General features: G+C 35.7%; 1 protein-coding gene across 4 annotated transcripts in view; it reads left to right on the top strand.

Moving 5' to 3' along the window:
• Positions 1–22,050, top strand: part of SENP7 (SUMO specific peptidase 7) — a 139,065-nt gene that overhangs the window by 95,136 nt on the left and 21,879 nt on the right. For all 4 annotated transcript variants that reach the window (XM_088836661.1, XM_088836659.1, XM_088836660.1 and 1 more), the window contains 6 exons: positions 2,119–2,265; positions 11,107–11,140; positions 15,382–15,561; positions 17,781–18,043; positions 19,752–19,885; positions 21,872–21,988. In XM_088836661.1, the coding sequence (XP_088692787.1) occupies positions 2,119–2,265; positions 11,107–11,140; positions 15,382–15,561; positions 17,781–18,043; positions 19,752–19,885; positions 21,872–21,988 (875 nt within the window). The remainder of the gene's footprint in view (positions 1–2,118; positions 2,266–11,106; positions 11,141–15,381; positions 15,562–17,780; positions 18,044–19,751; positions 19,886–21,871; positions 21,989–22,050) is intronic.

Genomic DNA, 22,050 nt, shown 5'->3' with positions numbered 1-22,050 from the left:
CTGACTTCTTGAGATATACAGAACTGTGTTCAGATCTTGGATCTGCCATTTGGACAAGTTCCTTAACTTCTTTAAGCCTGTTTCCTTATATACTAAATGAGAGTGATAACACCTATTTCACAAGATTATTTTGAGTATTAAATGAAACAACATATGAAAGCATTTAGAAAAGTGTCACAAACCTATCAGTTTGATAAGTCCTTTGTCTCTTCCTTCTTACAGAAGTGGAAGTGTGTGTTGGTTTAATGTCAGCCAGTGGTGTTTTTGACATACGTCTTAGAAGAGTATAGCTCTAAAGTAAGGTTCAAGTTATTTATTGTCAGTATTCATTCATATTATCAGCTTCTGATTTTCCTGTTTTAAAGAAATGATTGTCAGTCACTACCAGTGCAGAATTATGGTTAACTTATGTTAGTTGTTTTTGAATAATGCAAAGGCTGTTATTCTATAGAGTGTGATGAAGAATTTGGTCAGTTCAATGAAAACAGTCTGATCGGGTGATTATTGTTTCATGGGTGTTTCTGTTGCATTTGTTACTTCATACAGAAATCACCTCAGCAGTTGTGTTCTGAATTTTTGTTAAAATGTAGCAATTGTTGCCCATCTGGGCCAGCAGCCTACTTGATAGCATGGCTGTATTTGTAATTAAAGCAGTGTTGATAATGCATTCAAAATTCTAAATGAATTGCAATTTCCTTGGCAGCATGTGAATTGACAGTGCAGTATGAAATCATCATGTTAAAGGAAAATTACATCCCTTGTAGAGCTGAAAACATATGATCACAGCCAAGCAGCAAATAACATAGAGATCTCCCAAGATCTGTAAGGCAGAATATATCTCTGCACCCTTCCTTGTTTCCAGTTTTAAATGAAGTTGTTAGAAACATGGATTGACCCCTTTTAAAAGACAGTTAGTCTTTATCAATTGTGAGACCCAATAAGTAACTTTTTATAACTTGTCTCAATTTATCACTTAAAACACACAGTTATTTGACTAATTAGAACCATCTGTAGTTGATTAGATTCCCCCGTTTTTGCTTAAGGGATAAGAAAAGTACAGTAAGCAATAAAAGATGAGAATGATAAAAAAAAAAGAAAGAAATTTTGTTAAGCAGATAAATGGCATTGTGAGTTGGATTAAAAATAATGACTAGCGCATGTTTGAGGTGAAGATTAATCAACATTTTCTAGAGGCAGGAGACTGAATACCCGTGCATAATTGCTCTAGTAGTGGTTTATTTGGTCATTAGTGATGTTAAGGTTAAAGAGGCATAATGTGTATCAGCTACGCAAATATGGAGTTGAAAAAGTCATCCGAAAGCATTGTAGAACTCAGAAGAGATCTTGGGAAATTGCTGCTGTTGATACTGCCTGGTAGTCTATTATAACTTAAAAGCAGAGCTGTGAATTTTTTGAGCAGAAGTGGAATGATTTTTGAGATTTTTGAGACATAGTGCACATAGTAAATCATACAGATTTGATGTGTCAGCACTTCTTAGGCAGTTCTATCCCCTTCTTGTGCACTGAGAATGCAGTAGCTAAGAGCATCATCTTGGTTTATAGAAGCAATTTTATATGCTTGAAATATCCCTTGACCTGCAGATAGAAAGCTGATTTGTCTTAGTTTTGCTTCTTACTAGCAGTGTTATTTTAAGCAAGTCACTTAACCAGTCCAAATATCTATTAGCTCTACTTATGAAATGCATAAAGAAAAAAATAACTTGCCCTATGGGGTTGTTGTGGTGACTAGAAGAGATATTTAAAAACTCATGTTAAACTAAGCATTATATAAATCTTAATTTATTTTTGTTGAGTTAAAAATAAAGCCCACTAGGGAATACTGAATTTGAAATCATGAATTTGATACAGAGAAGGATGTATTTCTGCATTGTAGGTCCTATGGAATTAATTTAGGATTCAACTAGAGTAATTTTCTCAAAGTAAATCATACTTTTTAAGGGAAAATTCTAGACAACTATTTCTTGACAGTAAGAACAATGTGAAATCCTTCACAAACTCATTAATGATAATTTAAAGAAGTATTTGACTTTAAAAATAATTGTCAACATTTATATAATACTTAGCATTACATGCATTTTATAATTTTTTCATTGTTAGACTTCATCTGAATTATGTCCATATAATCCTGTCATGGAAAACATTTCCTGTCTTATACCTAAAAATGAGATGGATCTACAACTGGATTTTATATTTACTTCTGTATATATTGGTAAAATAAAAGGAGCTTCTAAAGGTTGTGTTACAGTAAGTATATATATTTTTTTCTTTAGTTTTGCTTCTTGGGCAAGGTCAATTTTCAGCTTGCCTCTTTAGTGCAAATGAAATTTGAATTGATATTAATTTTATATAGGACATTTTGAATATGTTATTATATCTGTTTTGAAGCATATCTTTAAATAGGAAATCTTGAAACCGTAGAGGAATGCCCTAAAATCATATCTCTAATCTGACTACTCTAATGAAGATTATGTATGAAAACAATCATGTGCAGCACTGATATTCTTTGGGTTCTAAAACTTACTTGATGGTAAAGGAAATATTTCTTTGGAGTATAATTGATAGCAAAAAGAGTGAATCTTATTTTACTAATTTAAATTACTGTGAACTGAGTTTGAATTATTGTAAATTTGGAAAACTTAGCAGTGGCCACAGGACTAGAAAAAGTCAGTTTTCATTCCAATCCCAAAGAAGGGCAATGCCAAAGATTGTTCATATTACTGCACAATTGCTTTAATTTTACATATTAGCAAAGCAATGCTCAAAATCCTCCAAGCTAGGCTTCAACAGTGTGTGAACTGATAACTTCCAGATGTTCAAGCTGGATTTAGAAAAGGCAGAGGAGCCAGAGACCAAATTGCCAACATCTGTTGGATCATAGAAGAAGCAAAAGAATTCCAGAGAAACATTGACTTCTGCTTTATTGACTGTGCTAAAGCATTTGACTATGTGGATCACAACAAACTGTGGAAAATTCTTGAGGAGATGGAAATACCAGACCACCTGACCTGCCTCCTGAGAAATCTGTATGCAGGTCAAGAAGCAACAGTTAGAACCGAGCATAGAACAAACTGGTTCCAAATAGGGAAAGGAGTATGTCAAGTCTGTATATTATCACCCTGCTCATTTAACTTGTATGCTGAATGCTATGCTGTGCTTGGTTGCTCAGTTGTGTCTGACTCTTTGCGACCCTAAGAACTGCAGCCCTCCAGGCTCCCCAGTGAAATACTGGGCTGGATGAAGTAAGAATCTTCCAGATTAAAGCTGCCAGAATCAAAATTGGAATCAAGATTGCTGTGAGAAATATCAATAACCTCTGATACGCAGATGGTACCACCCTTATGGCAGAAAGTGAAGAGGAACTAAAGAGCCTCTTGATGAAGGTGAAAGGGGAGAGTAAAATGCTGGTTTAAAATTCAGCATTAATTTTCTGAAGAGTTTGAGTAGAATAGGTGTTAGCTCTTCTCTAAATTTTTGGTAGAATTTAGCTGTGAAGGCGTCTGGACCTGGGCGTTTGTTTGCTGGAAGATTTCTGATTACAGCTTCTATTTCTGTGCTTGTGATGGGTCTGTTAAGATTTTCTATTTCTTCCTGGTTCAGTTTTGGAAAGTTGTACTTTTCTAAGAATTTGTCCATTTCTTCCAAGTTGTCCATTTTATTGCCATATAATTGCTGATGGTATTCGCCAATGATCCTTTGTATTTCTGTGTTGTCGGTTGTGATCTCTCCATTTTCATTTCTAATTTTATTGATTTGGTTCTTCTCCCTTTGTTCCTTGATGAGTCTGGCTAGTGGGTTGTCAATTTTATTTACCCTCTCAAAGAACCAGCTTTTGGCTTTGTTGATTTTTGCTATGGTCTCTTTTGTTTCTTTTGCATTTATCTCTACCCTAATTTTTACTATTTCTTTCCTTCTACTAACCCTGGGGTTCTTCATTTCTTCCTTTTCTAGTTTCTTTAGATGTAGAGTTAGGTTATTTAGTTGACTTTTTTCTTTTTTTTTGAGGTATGCCTGTATTGCTATGAACCTTCCCCTTAGCACTGCTTTTACAGTGTCCCAGAGGTTTTGGGTTGTTGTGTTTTCATTTTCATTCATTTCTATGCATATTTTGATGTTTCTTTTGATTTCTTCTATGATTTGTTCATTATTCAGCGTGTTGTTCAGCCTCCATATGTTGGCATTTTTAATAGTTTTTCTCCTGTAATTGTAATTGAGATCTAATCTTACTGCATTGTGGTCAGAAAAGATGCTTGGAATGATTTCAATTTTTTTGAATTTACCAAGGCTAGATTTATGGCCCAGGATGTGATCTATCCTGGAAAAGGTTCCATGTGCACTTGAGAAAAAGGTGAAATTCATTGTTTTGGGGTGATATGTCCTATAGAGATCTGTTCAGAATGGGAGAAAATAATAGCAAATGAAACAACTGACAAAGGATTAATCTCCAAAATATACAAGCAGCTTCTGCAGCTCAATTCCAGAAAAAAAAACGACCCAATCAGAAAATGGGCCAAAGAACTAAACAGACATTACTCCAAAGAAGGCATACAGATGGCTAACAAACACATGAAAAAATGCTCAACATCCCTCATAATCAGAGAAATGCAAATCAAAACCACAATGAGATACCATTTTACACCAGTCAGAATGGCTGCTATCCAAAAGTCTACATGCAATAAATGCTGGAGAGGGTGTGGAGAAAAGGGAACCCTCTTACACTGTTGGTGGTAATGCAAACTAGTACAGCCACTATGGAGAACAGTGTGGAGATTCCTCAAAAAACTGGAAATAGAACTGCCATATGATCCAGCAATCGCACTCTTGGGCATACACACCGAGGAAACCAGAATTGAAAGAGATACATGTACTCCAATGTTCATTGCAGCACTGTTTATAATAGCCAGGACATGGAAGCAACCTAGATGTCCATCTGCAGACGAATGGATAAGAAAGCTTTGGTACATATACACAATGGAGTATTATTCAGCCATTAAAAAGAATACATTTGAATCAGTTCTAATGAGGTGGATGAAACTGGAGCCTATTATACAGAGTGAAGTAAGCCAGAAGGAAAAACACCAATACAGTATACTAACGCATATATATGGAATTTAGAAAGATGGAAATGACAACCCTGTATACGAGACAGCAAAAGAGACTCAAATGTATAGAACAGTCTTTGGGACTCTATGGGAGAGGGTGAGGGTGGGAGGATTTGGGAGAATGGCATTGAAACACGTATGTTGTCATATGTGAAACGAATCACTAGTTCAGGGTCAATGCATGTTATAGGATGCTCTGGGCTGGCATGCGGGGATGACCCAGAGGGAGGATAAAGGGAGGAGGGAGGTGGGAGGGGGGTTCAGGAGGGGGAACTTATATAAACCCGGGGCGAATTCATGTCAATGTATGGCAAAACCAACCAATATAATATTGTAAAATAATTTGCCTTCAATAAAAAATAAATTAATTACCAAAAAACAAAAACAAACAAACAAAAAAACTGGAAATAGAACTGCCATATGATCCAGCAATTGTACTCCTGGGTGTACACACCGAGGAAACCAGAATTGAAAGAGACATGTGTACTCCAGTGTTCATTGCAGCACTGTTTCTAATAGTTAGGACATGGAAGCAACCTAGATATCCGTCTGCAGACGAATGGATAAGAAAGCTGTGGTACATTTACACAATGGAGTACTACTCAGCAATTAAAAAGAATACCTTTGAATCAGTTCTAATGAGGTGGATGAAACTGAAGCCTATTATACAGAGTGGAGTAAGCCAGAAAGAAAAACACCAATAAAGTATACTAACACATATATATGGAATTTAGAAAGATGATAAAGATAACCCTGTATACGAGACAGTGAAAGAGACACAGGTGTATAGAACAGTCTTTGGGACTCTGTGGGAAAGGTGAGGGTGGGATGATTTGGGAGAATGGCATTGAAACATGTATATTATCATATGTGAAACGAATCACCAGTCCAGGTTCAATGCATGATACAGGATGCTCGGGGCTGGTGCACGGGGATGAACCAGAGGGATGGTATGGGGAGGAGGGAGGTGGGAGGGGTGTTCAAGAAGGGGAACACATGTACACCCAGGGCGGATCCGTGTCAATATATGGCAAAACCAACCAATATAATATTGTAAAGTAATTAGCCTCCAATTAAAAAAAATAAATAAAATTCAGCATTAAAAAAACTAAGATCATGGCATCTGGTCCCATCACTTCATGGTAAATAGATGGGGAAAGAATGGAAGCAGTGAGAGACTTTATTTTATTGGGCTCCAAAATCACTGCAGATGGTGACTGCAGCCATGAAATAGAAAGACGCTTGCTCCTTGGAAGAAAAGGTGTGACAAACCTAGACAGCATATTAAAAAATAGACATTGCTTTGTCAACAAAGGTCCACATAGTCAAAACTACGGTTTTTCCAGTAGTCATGTATGGATTTGAGTGCTGAAGGCTGAGTGCTAAAGAACCGATGCTTGTGGACTGTGGTATTGGAGAAGATTCTTGAGAGTCCCTTGGACTGCAAGGAGATCAAACCGGTTAATTCTAAAGGAAGTCAGTCCTAAATATTCATTGGAAGGATTGGTGCTGAAGCTGAAGCTTCAGTACTTTGGCCCCCTGATGCAAAGAACTGATTCATTAGAAAAGACCCTGATGATGGGAAAGACTGAAGGCAGGAGGAGAAGGGGATGACAGGGGAAGGGATGGTTGGATAGCATCACCAACTCAATGGACATGCGTTTGAATAAACTATTGGAGATGGTGAAGGAGAGGGAAGCCTGGCGTGCTGCAGTCTGTGGGGTCGCAAAGAGTCGGACACGACTGAGTGTCTGAACAGCAACAGAGTGCTCCACATTACTAAACTTGTTATTTAAGGATATCCAGGAATAGTTCCTCTTGTTTTTCCACTTTCTTTTCAATATTAATGGCTCACATTTTATATATGAAAGCCATATTGGATTTTGCTCAGTTCTCCATATTTTCTCACTACTTTTCTGCCTGTTAAAATATTTTAAGGCTTATCTGACATACCTCCTCTTCCAGAAAACCTTTCCTGATTTCTTCTTCCTAGCCAGAATTAACATCTCCTTTTACTGTGTACTTAGAGCACTTTGTACATCTGTTGTAAGATTTATTCTTTGTGTTTTTGTTTGTATTCTTGCCTAGATCTCTCTATTAGACTTTAAGCATCTTGTGATGAAGAACCATATTTTACTCCCTTTTATACTTTACATAAGTGGTTCACACTTAAATAGGCACTTATAAATATTAGTTGAATTGACTATATCAAATTATAATTCAAGTGTTTTCCTAGAAGATGTATCAGTATTTCACTGTCTTATAGATAGAGCAGGGAATATAAAAATGTTAAGACATGATCTCTGCTCTCCTCTGGCTGGAGCAGTCAGAGAAGACGTCACAAAGAGGACAGCATATGATTTAAGACATGAAATAGATGTTTACTTGGTGACCATGTACCATGTACTCTATTATCCCAACAGAGTAGCCATGTACAAATTCTGGGAAGTACCCATAATGGTAGCTTATGATATAGTTAAAATTGCTTTGATTGAAAATATCACAGCAATTTTGTTTAAAATGTATCTTCTCTGATCACTAATTTTCAGATATTAATGCTTTTGTTATGCCTAGGATGATTTTTAAAATTAAGAAATTTTGTTCATTTTTTCTTAATCTTCCCCCTACTTTTTAGCTTTTTCATTTAAAATTCAGGTTTGACCAGTTTTTACTGTAGAGTTCTTTGTAATGGCCAAAAATTGGGTAAGCTAAATATGTTATAGTAACAGATTAGCTAAGGGAGGAAAATTTAACATAAATATTTCTTAGTGGGTTTTCATTAATCTTTTAATTATGCTATTATACACTCAGGTGGCAATGGCAAGCCACTCCAGTGTTCTTGCCTGGAGAATCCCAGGGACGGTGGAGCCTGGTGGGCTGCCGTCTGTGGGGTCACACAGAGTCGGACACGACTGAAGTGACTTAGCAGTAGCAGACTTGTTATGGGCAAAAAGCAAAACCAAACAAAAAACTACAAATGAATAAAGTGAAAGTCGCTCAGTCGTGTCCGACTCTTTGCCACCCCAGGGACTGTACAGTCCATGGAGTTGTATAGGCCAAAATACTGGAGTGGGTAGCCTTACCTTTCTCCAGGGAATCTTTCCAACCCAGGGATCAAACCCAGGTCTCTTGCTTTGCAGGTGGATTCTTTACCAACTGAGCCACCAGGGAAGCCCACAAATGAATAAAGGAACAATTTGAAGAATACCTATAATCTTGCTTATCCAGAGAAAATTACTATTAAATATACATCATTCTTTGTTCTTCATATTAACTTTATATATTTAAAACCAAAGGATGTAGCATTATATATTGTTATTTAATTGACTCTTTTGTGACCCCGTGGACTGTAGCCTGCCAGACTCTTCTGCCCATGGGATTTCACGGGGAAGAATACTGGAGTGGGTTGCTATTTCCTTCTCCAGGGGTTCTTCCTGACTCAGGGGCTGAACTTGCATCTCCTGCACTGGCAGGTAGATTCTTTACCCCTGAGCCACTAGAACAGTACATTCTGCATACTGTTTTCTCACTTACCATAATCACATTAAATTAATTCACCTACCGATTTTGGAATAATTGGATTGTTCTGAATTCCTGACTGTTGGACATTGCAGTTGTCCCCAGTATTTTGCTATTACAAGTAATATAGGACTGAAGATATCCAATAAATGTCATAAAGCAGATCTTAAAAATTTGTCTCATGTCTATTGGAATGCAGACTTTAATTAAAACAAAAAAACTTAAATGTCTGATTATAGGAACGTCGTTTAGTAAATTAAAGTAAATATGTGCAGGTAAAATACATGTGTGTGAAGAAAGGTTGAGAAGAATTCTTCAAAAATTAAAAGTTATGTTACTATGGAGGGATTGTAAGAAGTTTTAAAGTTGAAAAATGAATACCATAAAACAGGAAAAGGGTAAAAGTCTTAAAAATTTCAACCTTTTCAAAAGACTTAATATATATTCTTGTTCAGACAGTTTGTCATATTCTATATAACTTATAAGGTAAAGAACTTCTTATTTTTTTTGAGGGGATAGTATATTAGAGAATTAAACTTAGTCATTTTCCAGATCTTTAATGAGTATCTGCTGTGTATTGTTATGGACACTGGAGATATTGTTCTCTGTCCTGACAGTTACAGTTGAGCTGCACTAGAGAAATACCTGTAGTGGGAAACTCTTATATAAGTTAGAGCCATTATTTTAGAGTGGTACATTTAAGTTATTATTGCCTTTTTTTTTTTTTTTTTTTAGTGTTGAGAATGCTGCAGTAGAGAATGCTGCAGTAGAGAATGCTGCTCATTTGATTTTTAGATCTTAACTTTTAATAATAGGAAAAATGTTTATTAAGTATATATTTAAAAAAACTGTACTGGCTGTTGTTAGAAGTTACAAAAAATCTCTTATGTTCAGCTTTAATTTTAAGTTTAAATAGATATGGTATGATTTCAGAGAACTTGGGGTTACCTTATTGCCACAGAAACATCTTTCTGATTTCTTAACTAGGGATTCAGTTTTTTGCTGCATACAGGGCTTTGGCTTTGGGAAGGTTGCATGTTGGCTTAGTCATCGAAAAAGGCAAAATGAGTAGGTGATTCTTGTCAAGTTGAAAGTTTTGATAGGACAAGGTTGCTTATGGTGGGAGAATGAAACAATAATGTAGAAAGCAGCAGCCAGATTTATAGATGCACCACTTCTAATTCATAATTTCATAGTAATGACTGTAAAATCTTAATAGCAAATACTTCTTATACTCATTTTCTATAGCTCATTATTTACAGTTGCTAAGATACATTTTATGAGATTAACGATCCAGTGACACATGCAAGGGGTATATACACGAAATAAACAGCAGTTATAGGAAAGATGTATTTGACTAAATCAGACTAGATAACATACTGAATCAGATGCTAGAGTCTAATGATAATAGCTCCTCTTGATTAAGGTTCTGACCTAAAGCTGAGAGGTTCAGTAAGTTGCCTAAGTTTACCTACTTATTGTTCATAAAAAGTAGTAGGGGTAAGAGAGGCAACATTTGAACCCCATTTGTCCTTCTGCTCAAATTTTGCTTTAGTGGCTAACTTACACTATGAAATGTGAGTTTTATATTTGGGAAACTACAGCATGAAAAAAATTTTAAAAAGAGTCATAGTAAACCTGTGGTTTCGCCAAATGTTGTTTGCTACTTATTTGAAACTTTGTTGGTAGTTAATTTAGGTACCCATGTACCAGGACCATTTTTAATTTTGTTTTCTGCTCACAGACTATATCCCTGATTTGGTCAACAGTTTCATAAATGTATTGAACAAAAGGTAAACCTAACCAAGTAACAAATCAATAGGCATGAATTAATTTGACAAACTTGAAGGGACCTCTCTTTTAGATGGTACATGTAAGATTTAGGTGTTCCACAACTCTTGAAAGTTATTATTATAAAATCAACAATTAAGGAGATCAGATATATACAAAAGATACCTAGAGAAAATTTAGTGTCTTGGCACAGATGTAGTGGAATGAGCAGGAACCTTGCTGAATCCTCAGTCAGAAGGAAATTTATAATATGAAACAAAGAAAAATGAATGCTCGGAATGTTAGCAAAGATAAGAATCAAATTCTGCTTTGTAGTTAATTAACCAGAATCATCGATACTCTGAGGTCTCTTGGCAGTTTCTTTTGGACTTTATCTTATTTCTTCCTTAAATATTCTGGGAACATTTTCAAAATATATTAAGTGTAGTCTTAGTAGTTTTATAAATGAGCATATTGAGAATTAAATTCCTTGCACAGGGTTCTTAAACTTCTGTAAAACTAAGTCTTTACAGTGAAATATCTTTTTAGTTTCTTGAGGAAAAGACTTATGATGACTTTTAGTACATAGACTTTGATTACCTACTTGTGGTTTAAAGAAGAAAAATTTTTTGAAAAATTTGAATTGTAACACATTTCGAGTGGTAACTCCTGTTTTGCTTTTTTGTTTTTTCTTTAGTTCACAACAAAGTATATTAAGATCCCATTTCAAGGTAAGTTATCATTGTCTTATGACCTCTTTTCACTGTAATTTTGAGTATAAAATAACTGGTCAGCAAAAATTCTGAAATATTTCTGCAACTAGTTTTTCATAGTTTTTACTATTATAGAATTTGTAGAAATGCAAGATTAATAATGTGTTTCAACCTAACGCTATTTTAGTAACTTCCAAAGGAGTTAAAATGGTATATTATTTTAATGACTTCAAGTAATATTAAGGGATAAGAAAAATAGTTTTTATAGTGAAAGTTTTGATATATAAAAATGGATGAAAATAGAAACTGTAAGTAAAGAATGAAGAAAATTTTTAGTTTTACACACAACCATATAAATGGCTTTGCATAGGGATTAAGAGAGAGCATTTATACCATTTGTTATCTGATGGATTAGATAAAGTACCTGTGGATTAGAAAAAGTGGATAAAGTACACTTTTATCTAATGGATTAGATAAAGTACAAAGTGTATTAGAAAATCTCCCTGTAATTTGTGGAGATTGAGGTTTCTCATTCTCTTCCCAAATAAAAACCTTTCAGAATAAACAACACTAAGAGAACAAATAATAAGCCACAGAGAACAGTCTCTTTATAGAATGAATTATGAAAAGAATGAGCAAGAAAAATATATACAGATAGCACTTCAGAAATGAGCTGGGGAAGAAGAAACCTGGGTTCCAAGACTGAAGATGAGATTGAAGTAACTTTAGTTGGACACCCCCGTATACCCATGTACAGAATCCACAACTATGTGTTATAATAATAAATCTAATGATTAGGAAGCTACTATAAGTAGTAAGAATGTATAAGGCATATGTAATATATAAGAATATGTATATGTGTGTGTGTGTGTATATATATATATATACCCATATATTTTTAATTATGAAATGTTACTAAGTTATTATGGAACAATATAACATTAGCTGTTTAGAAGAAACAAAGACCTGTGATTCAAAAGAAAATTTCATAAAAGATAGTGCTATAATCTGTAGATAAAGAACATATACAGTTCAACATCAGTGAAACAAACAACCTGATTAAAAAATGGGCAGAGAACCTGAACAGACATTTTTCCAAAGAAGACATACAGATACATGAAAAGATACTCAACATCACTGATTGTCAGTGAAATGCAAATCCAAACCACAGCGAGATGCCGCCTCATGCTGGTCAGAATGGCCATCATCAAAATGACAGCAAATAACAAGTGTTGGAAAGTGTTAGTTGCTCAGTCATGTTTGATTCTTTTTTTGCAACCCCCCATGGACTATAGCTTTCCAGGCTCCTCTGTCCATGAGATTCTCTAGGAAAGAATACTGGAGTGGGTTGCTATTCCCTTCTCCAGGGGATCTTCCTGACCCAGGGATCAGACCTGGGTATCCTGCATTGCAAGCAGATTCTTTACCGTTTGAGCCACTAGGGAAGCCAAGTGTTGGAAAGTATGTAGGAAAAAGGGAAACCCTCTTGCACTGTTGGAATACATTCAGAATGTAAATTGATGCAGCCACTATGAAAAATTGTATGGAGGTTGGTGAAAAAATTAAAAATAGAACTGTGTGACTCAGAAATTTCACTTCAGGATATTTAAGAAAACAAAACACTATTTTGAAAAAGTATATGCACCCCCAGTATTCACTGCAGTGTTCGTTATTCACAGTAACCAAGCAAACATATGTGGAAGCAACCTAAGTGTCTATTGATAGATGAATGGATAAAGAAGATGCGAGATATATGGAATATTACTCAACCACTGTAAAATGAAATCTTGCCATTTGTGACAGCATGGGTGGATCTAGTGGGTACTATGCTTAGCAAAATGAGGCAGACAAAAACAAATACTGTATGATTTCACTTGTATGTGGAATCCAAAAATAAAAGCGAAACAGACTCATATATAAAGAAAACAAGCAGCTAGTTGCCAGAGAGGAGAGTGATGGGGAGCTGGGCAAAATTAAGTGAATAAGGCAAAATAAATTTATTTAAATAAGCTCCAGAAATATAATCTTCAATATAAGGAATATGGTCAGTAATATTATAATAACTTTATAGGGAGACAGATGGTTATTAAATTTATTATGGTAATCATTTCATAATGTATGCAAATATCAAATTATTATGTTATAACCTGAAACTAACATTATATTATATGTCAACTATATTTCAATTTTAAAAAAAAGACATTAAAAAAAAAAAAGGAGCCAGTATGTAGAAAAAGAAGAGGGGTAGTAGGTTAGAATGGAGAAGGAAATGGCAGCCCACTCCAGTGTTCTTGCCTGGAGAATCCCAGGGACGGGGGAGCCTGGTGGGCTGCCGTCTGTGGAGTTGCACAGAGTCGAACACGACTGACGCGACTTAGCAGCAGCAGCAGCAGGTTAGAATAAGACATGACAGGAAAGGAAGAGGGCAAGGCAGGCAGGCATGTGTATGGACAGGCACAGAAGAGAAACGGAAATCCAGAAAGGGAACAGGGAAAAAACCTGGAGAAATGGAATAGTGGAAAAAAAGAAAAGTGGAAGGAAGGAGGGGATATGAAAGAAGTAAAAAATGAATGGCTGTCTTGGAAAACATTAAGATAAGAAGTTAATGAGTATTTGAATGCTTATTGTAAAATCCTTTTCAAACTTTAACGTTCATCTGGATTACCTGTTTATTTTTTGTTTATTTTTCTTTAAGTGCTGATTTTGATTCAGTATATCCAGTATGGGGCCCGAATTCTGTATTTCCAATTGCCTCCCAGCCGATGGCAATGTTGCAAGCTGAGGATGTTGCATTTTGAGTAGCCTTGTGCCAGGAAAAAACAGGGGGAGGAGTAGTAAGAGATTTATTTCAGATAGGTAACGATCTTGGGTTTGTACTTAACTGATATTTGTACTCCTAGTTCAGCTACTTGTTTTCTCACAGTTGGACCAGATGACCTCAGGACTTCTTTACACCAGTTTTGTATGTTTCTTTGAGTTAAAAAATAAGGTCCTTCCAGGAGATTCTTTTCACTAAGTGAAAGGGAGAAAGTGTTAATTCAGAGTGATTACCTCAACATTTTGAGAAGTAAAACCTCGAAAAATTTTAGATTTCATCCTAGAAATTCCCTGGTTGCTTCGTGGCTAGGATTCTGGGCTTTTACTATCATTCAGTTCAGTTTAGTTCAGTTGCTCAGTCGTGTTCACCTCTTTGCGACCCCATGAACTGCAGCGTGCCTGGCTTCCCTGTTCATCACCAACTCCCGAGGCTTGCTCACTCATGTCCATTGAGTCAGTGATGCCATCCAACCATCTCTTCCTCTATCATCCCCTTCTCCTCCTGCCTTCAACCTTTCCTGGCATTAAGGTCTTTTCCAGTGAGTCAGTTCTTTGCATCAGGTGGCCAAATGATTGGAGCTTCAGCTTCAGCCCTTCCAGTGAATATTCAGGACTGATTTCCTTTAGGATTGACTGGTTTGATCTCCTTATAGTCCAAGGGATTCTCAAGAGCCTTCTCCAACAGCACAGTTCTTTGGTGCTCAGCTTTCTTTATGGTCCAACTCTCACATCCATACATGACTACTGGAAAAACTATGGTTCTGACTAAATGTACCTTGGTTGGCAAAGTAATGTCTCTGCTTTTTAATGTCTGTGCTGTCTAGGTTGGTTATAGCTTTTCTTCCAAGGAGCAAGCATCTTTTAATTTCTTAATTAAATTTTTAAATTAAAAATAATTTAATTTTACTGCTGTAGTCCAGATTTAATCCCTGGTGAGGGAATTGAGATCCTGCAAACTGCAGTGCCTCAAAAAAAAAGTTATCTTAGACCCTTCAGAAGCTCATACTACTCTTGAGAATCTTTGGATAAATGTTTTAGGAGAAGGAAAATAGGCGTTAAGTGGCTTATGATAGCATTTGGAATCTTGGTTGATAGTATTGACCAAAATAGAATTATATAATTTTTTCAGTTACTCTGTGCTTAGTTTACTGCATTGTTAAGATAGTCTGGGATCATATAGTGGTGAGAGGCTAACTTCCTACTTTTTATTGTCATTTAACAATTATTTAGCCCTTTCTAATGTGTATGATCTTTTTTACTGTGATAGTAGTGTTTAGGTATTTCAGCCAAGTTTACTGAAATGTGCTATAAATAATATTTTTGAAAAACTTTGCATATAATTCTTTTTGAAAAATATATTGTTAAAGAAAAGTCCATACAGTGCATGTGTTGTATTCCTAAATAGATTAATTTATTACCTTGTTATCTTTTACTTGTTTCAGTGTCTGTACATGAGATTTCATTGCTAGTGGATACCACACATTTAAAGAGGTTTGGATTATGGAAAAATAAAGATGATGATCACAGTAAAAGAAGTCATGCTATCCTCTTTCTTTGGGTCTCCTCAAATTATCTTCAGGAGATTCAGACCCAACTAGAAAACTCTGTATTAAGCCAGCAATGTGAGTATAAAAAGATTTCTTCTAAATGTCAAGATTATCTGAGAACTCCTATAAAATAATTTTCCTCTAAAATAATTTGGTGGAATATAATTATTTCATTGAATTGAAATTAAGTTCACTGAATTAAAAATAATTTATCCCTTGATATTGTTTAAGATAAATTACTTTATTCATAATTTCTCCTTATAATTTTACTCAACCAATTAAAATTATCTTCTAAAATAAAAGGAGTACCTTACCTTTTAGTCAGTTGACATCCTTAGCTGCCTTTAAGAGTTCTTGCCCTTATTTCGTAATGAACTATGACAGAACTAATCAGTGGCAAAGTTAAATAAAATACAGAAGTCTTTATCTTCAAGATTTTCTTTAGTTTCTAAAAAAGAAAACTTGGTATACTTACTTATGTATCATTTTTCTAAGACTGGATTGAATACTTTTCCACTGCTCCTGTAACACTTATCTATCAATATATATGTATCTTGAAATATTTTCCAACTGTTTAGTTTCCAGCTCCTAAAGGAGTCTGGTTTGGAATTAGGTAAATCAGATTAGTAAATTAATTTCTTATCTCTTTAATCTCTCTACCTTTCCCCTCCTACTGCCTTGCATAAAAGATGTTAAGTAGTGATCTGAGTTTTAAATCTTTAATATTCCTCATTTTGTTATCCTGATTGCTTCCAAATTAATTTGGGAAATTTATGATCAAATAGCAGAGGAGATGGGAAAATGCTTAAGCCATCTATAATCATTGTGGGAGGTGAGAATGTCATTTGAAACACAATGGAGTATTACTCAGCCATTAAAAAGAATACATTTGAATCAGTTCTAATGAGGCGGATGAAACTGGAGCCTGTTATACAGAGTAAAGTAAGCCAGAAAGAAAAACACCAATACAGTATACTAACGCATATATATGGAATTTAGAAAGATAGTAATGATAACTCTGTATACGAGACAGCAAAAGAGACACAGGTGTATAGAACCGTCTTTGGGACTCTGTAGGAGAGGGTGAGGGTGGGATGATTTGGGAGAATGGCATTGAAACATGTATATTATCATAAGTGAAACGAATCACTAGTCCAGGTTTGACGCATGATACAGGATGCTCGGGTCTGGTGCACGGGGATGACCCAGAGGGAGGATAAGGGGAGAAGGGAGGTGGGAGGGGGGTTCAAGAAGGGGAACACATGTACATCCGGGGTGGATTCATGTCAGTGTATGGCAAAACCAACCAATATAACATTGTAAAGTAATTAGCCTCCAATAAAAAAAAAAATAAAAGATACATCTAGAAAAAAAAAAAAGAAACCACTGTTGAAATGACTGATGAAAGAAGATGATTCTGAAGGAACTGTTTGAATGAAAATTTTAATGGGCAGATTTGCTATATGGAGAAGGCTAGAGAAAAATAATTGTTTAATAGTCATTTACTTATTCATGCATTCATTAACAAATATTTTTAAAATTAATTTTTAATTTTAATTGAAGTATAATTGTTTCATAATATGATTTTTTTTCTGCCATACAACAATGTGAACCAGCCATAAGTATACACATAGCCCCTTCTTCTTGGTCCTCCCTACCAACTCCCCATCCCACCCCCCTCTAGGTCATCACAGAGCACCAGGTTGAGCTCCCTATGCTATATAGCAGCTTTCTCCTTGCTGGCTGTTTTATATATAATGTATATATTTCAGTCATTAACAAATATTTACTCACCTCACGCGAAGAGTTGACTCACTGGAAAAGACTCTGATGCTGGGAGGGATTGTGGGCGGGAGGAGAAGGGGACGACAGAGAATGAGATGGCTGGATGGCATCACCGACTCGATGGACATGAGTTTGAGTGAACTCCGGGAGTTGGTGATGGACAGGGAGGCCTGGCGTGCTGTGATTCATGGGGTCGCAAAGAGTCGGACACGACTGAGCGACTGAACTGAACTGAACTGAATGAATGCCAGGTACTGGAGACACAGCAGTCAGTACCATTGTGGAGTTTGTATTCTGATGCACTAGGAGTCTAAAATTGTGAGCTTTGGTTTTCGGTTACTAATGGGCTGCTTGGGGATTTTATTTGCCTGGGTTATTAACTAACAGGCAAAATAGTTTGTTGAGCTATATACCATCCTTACTGTTACTAATAATCAAATTATTTTAATTTTAATCCCCTTGAAAAATAATACTACGGATAAAAACCGATTTCTTTTTTTCTTTCATAGCAAAATCGACTGAATTCATTTTCCTTGAGCTACACAGTTCTATTTCACAGAGAGAAGAATTGAAATTGAAAGACATTATGACAGAAATAAGTACAACCAATGGAGAATTAGAGCTTTCTTATCCATTGTCTTGGGTTCAGGCACTTCCCTTATTTCAGAACTTGTCTTCAAAAGAAAGTTCTTTTATTCATTATTACTGTGCTTCAGCTTGTTCTTTCCCTGCTGCTGCTACTGAAGAAATGAAGATGAAATCAGTGTCTCAGGTAAGCATATGATTAATGTAATTAGTGAGCGGGGGGGAGCAGTTGGATAAAAATGCTTTCATTGAAATTAGCATGATTTTAGAATGCTGTGCTTTGTCAAAGGTCACAGGAACCAACCTAAAGGAATTCCCAGTGCCAAAGCTAGAAACAGATCAACAAAATCAGTAATGATAACGTGCGATTATTACTGGAGAATAAGATATATACCCTTTAATGTATATTGATACATGTAATTAACTGAACGGATGTATGAAAACACAAATAATAAAAGGTGGGCAAGGGACAATTTTTTCTTAGAAAAATATTGCAATTAAAAAATGTAAAAGGAACAAGAGAAATATAAAACCACCACTAGGAAAATCATAGTTATGATTGTTGCAGGTAAGATCCATGGAGAGATGCTAAATTTAATGGGTGAAAACTTAAAGTAGGTCAGGATATGTGCATCATCTTAGTCTCTCACCTTAAATACTAATTACAAAAAAGAAGTAACTTTTTTTCTCCACTATAGTAACTACAGTGGAGAAACGTCGCAGACATCACTTTAACCCACGTGATCAAAGTTAATATTACCAGTAATAAAAATATATTGACATAACGAACCTGACACATCATGCATGGAGAAGGGTACATTACTTCTCTATTGTTTTTCTCAATATTTTATAACCTCAGTCTAATCATGAGAAAAATCGAACAAACCCAGTTATAAAATAACTGACCAACAGTCTTAAGAAATACTGAGGTCATGAAAAATAAAGAAAGATGAAGGAATTGTAGGATCCTGAAACAAAAGAAATTTATTAGTGGACAAAGTAGTAAAATCAAAATAAAGTCTGCAGTTTATAGTATCATACCAACTTTAATTTCTTAGTTTTGATAATTGTACTGTGGTTTTTAAAAAAATGTTAGTATTAGGGGAATCTGTGAGAGGCTTGCTAAATGCCAAGTTGCTTTAGTCATGTCCAGCTCTTTGAGACCCTATGGACTGTAGCCTGACAAGGTCCTCTGTCCATGGAATTCTCCAGGCAAGAATACTGGAGTGGGTTGCTGTGCCCTTCTCCAGGGGATCTTCCCTACCTAAGGATCGAACTCACGTCTCTTATATCTCCTGTGTTGGCAGGCGGGTTCTTTACCACTAGCACCACCTTAGAGGCTTGTTTATTATTTTAATCTGTTATTTTAAAGGTCTGTAGAAAGACACATTAGTGAAAGATAAGGTGTTTAAGACTTTACCACTGGCTTTTGCATAATATTGGAAAATTTTGCCTGATAATTACACTGTATATATAAATTATATCATAGTTTTCCATTTAATAATAAAATATCAGTTTGTGTTGTTATAAACTCTTATCAGTCTTTTAAAAACATTCCTACTACTTATCACCTCTTTTGTGCATTTTGAACAGCACTGTTTTCAGATTCTAAAATTGTAAAACCTGGACCTATAAGTAACACTTCAGGTTAAACTTTGATCCATAGTACATTATCTTTTGCTCCAGAGTATTATTTTGATTTGATTATATCTCTGTAGAAATTTTAAGAGTATCTGTGTGTATATATGTATATAACTCATTGGTGTGTATTTCTTTTAGTCCCATTTTCTCTTACAAGTCTTAACTTCTGACTTTGTCCTTTTGAGAGTTAATATGTAATTGTACAGGTATAAGGAGACCTTTTACTTTGCCATTTTTTCTTTTTTGGGGGTCAGCCCTCAAATACAGATACAGCCAAACCTACTTACACCTTACTGCAGAAGCAAAGCAGTGGTTGCTACTCACTTTCTATTACTTCTAATCCAGATGAGGAATGGCGAGAAGTCAGGCATACCGGACCTGTTCAGAAGTATGTACTGTGTCATATCCTGTTTGTAATAGGTGGACACATTAGTAGTTTTCATTAATGTTGCTGATTTTAAGTATTTGCCTTTTTAAATGTTTTCAGTTTTGCTTTCTTGCTGACAGTTAATAATAGAAATAATAGACGTCAATGCCACTTCACTGAGTTTTATGTTTTAAGAAGTCAGAAATGGTAGCCACGATGTCAAATGTGTCAAAGCCTTTATTGAAAATATGTGAATAGAAACAATGGCAAGCCACTCCAGTACCATTGCCTGGAAAATACCATGGACAGAGGAGCCTGGTAGGCTGCAGTCCTTGGGGTCGCTAAGAGTTGGACGACTGAGTGACTTCACTTTCACTTTTTACTCTCATGCATTGGATAAGGAAATGGCAACCCACTCTAGTTTCTTGCTTGGAGAATCTCAGGGACAGGGGAGCCTGGTGGGCTGCTGTCTCTGGGGTCACACAGAGTCGGACACGACTGAGGTAACTTAGCAGCAGCATATGGTTTTTAAGATTATATATTCCATATGTGGTGTTGGAGAAGACTCTTGAGAGTCCCTTGTACTGCAAGGAGATCCAACCAGTCCCTTCTAAAGGAGATCAATCCTGGGTGTTCATTGGAAGGACTGATGCTAAAGCTGAAACTGCAATACTTTGGCCACCTCATGCAACGAGTTGACTCACTGGAAAAGACTCTGATGATGGGAAAGGTTGGGGGCGGGAGGAGAAGGGGATGACAGAGAATGAGATGGCTGGATGGCATCACCGACTCTGTGGACATGAGTTTCAGTGAACTCCCGGAGTTGGTGATAGACAGGGAGGCCTGGCGTGCTGTGATTCATGGGGTCACGGAGAGTTGGACACGACTGAGCAATTAACTGAACTGAACTGAACTGATCCCATATCTGAATATATGATAGGAAAAGAGAAATTGCTTACTAAAGTGTGCCTCAATTTTGGGTACTTTTAAGTTTATCAGAACTTCCCTTCACAAGTTACTTTCTTGATCATATTTGGGTTTTTTTGTGTCTTCTTATGGTACTAAAGTAGAATAAGGGAGTCTTTGCATTTGAGAATAATTTCTATTCTGCTACATGATTCCTTTTCTCTGTTAAAAAACAAACGGACAGCACAGGATAGGGAAATAGCCATTAAATAGTTATTATCATTTTATGACTTAAAAATTTCCCGTATTATTTAATTTAGGTGCAATGGTTGCAAAGATTAAATCAATTGCAGTTGATTCTTACCTTCTTGAATCTTTCCAGTTCAACAAGTACATATTATACCTTTATTATTGACTATATTTGTGCAGTGAGTACCACCCTGTCTGTTTCAAGATTATAACCAGAATTCACAACTGCTCTTATTTCTGAACTTTAAGAGAGGGTACCAAAGGGAAAAATGCCTAATTAGTTGTCATTTTGTTTTCCACTTCTTTCTGGTTGTGATCTGATGGTTTATTTCCTTTATGTTCTCCTAAGTTTTATATTGTAAGCATGTTGTTATGGGAAACTTGTCTCCTAAGCTCCCATGTTATTTCTTCACTGTCCAGCTGGTGTAGACTAGTTACTAGTAGGAGAACATAGTTTTTGACTGCTGACTGTTTTAGTCTTGGGGATTCAAACTTAACAGTGGAAACTGGGGCATAGGAGAATCTTATATGGTTTATTCAGTTTGTTGAAAGTTAAATATTGTACAGAAGAGAGACATCCTCAGTGATAGTGAGATAACCTGATGATTAGGCAAAAACTGAGACTAGCCCACATGGGAAGGATTGGAAATGAAAAGATACTCAGTGACAGTACTATTAGTAGCTTGTGAAAACAAGGGAAGGAAAATATAGTTGATTGTATTGTGTCAAATATTTTTACCCTAAGATTTTAGTTATTGAATATTACTGCCCTGTATTGTCCCAAAGAACAAATCCCTTTGAGACCAGAGTTTTCATTATTAATATATTTTACTTTTATTTTTACTTTTTAAGGTTGATTGTATATCCTCCACCACCTACTAAAGGGGGTTTAGGAGTAACTAATGAAGATCTGGAGTGCTTAGAAGAAGGAGAGTTTCTTAATGATGTAATCATTGATTTCTATCTTAAGTAAGTACAGTGAAACATGATCATGTCATTATGTCATTTGTTTTACAGGTTTTGATGTGAAT

This window comes from Moschus berezovskii, chromosome 1 (assembly GCF_049115385.1).
Source record: "Moschus berezovskii isolate FMDL1 chromosome 1, NW_MosBer_1.0, whole genome shotgun sequence".
Classification (NCBI taxonomy): Eukaryota; Metazoa; Chordata; class Mammalia; order Artiodactyla; family Moschidae; genus Moschus; species Moschus berezovskii.
Note: the sequence above shows the minus strand (reverse complement) of the source record. Positions and strands in the feature narration are given on the sequence as shown.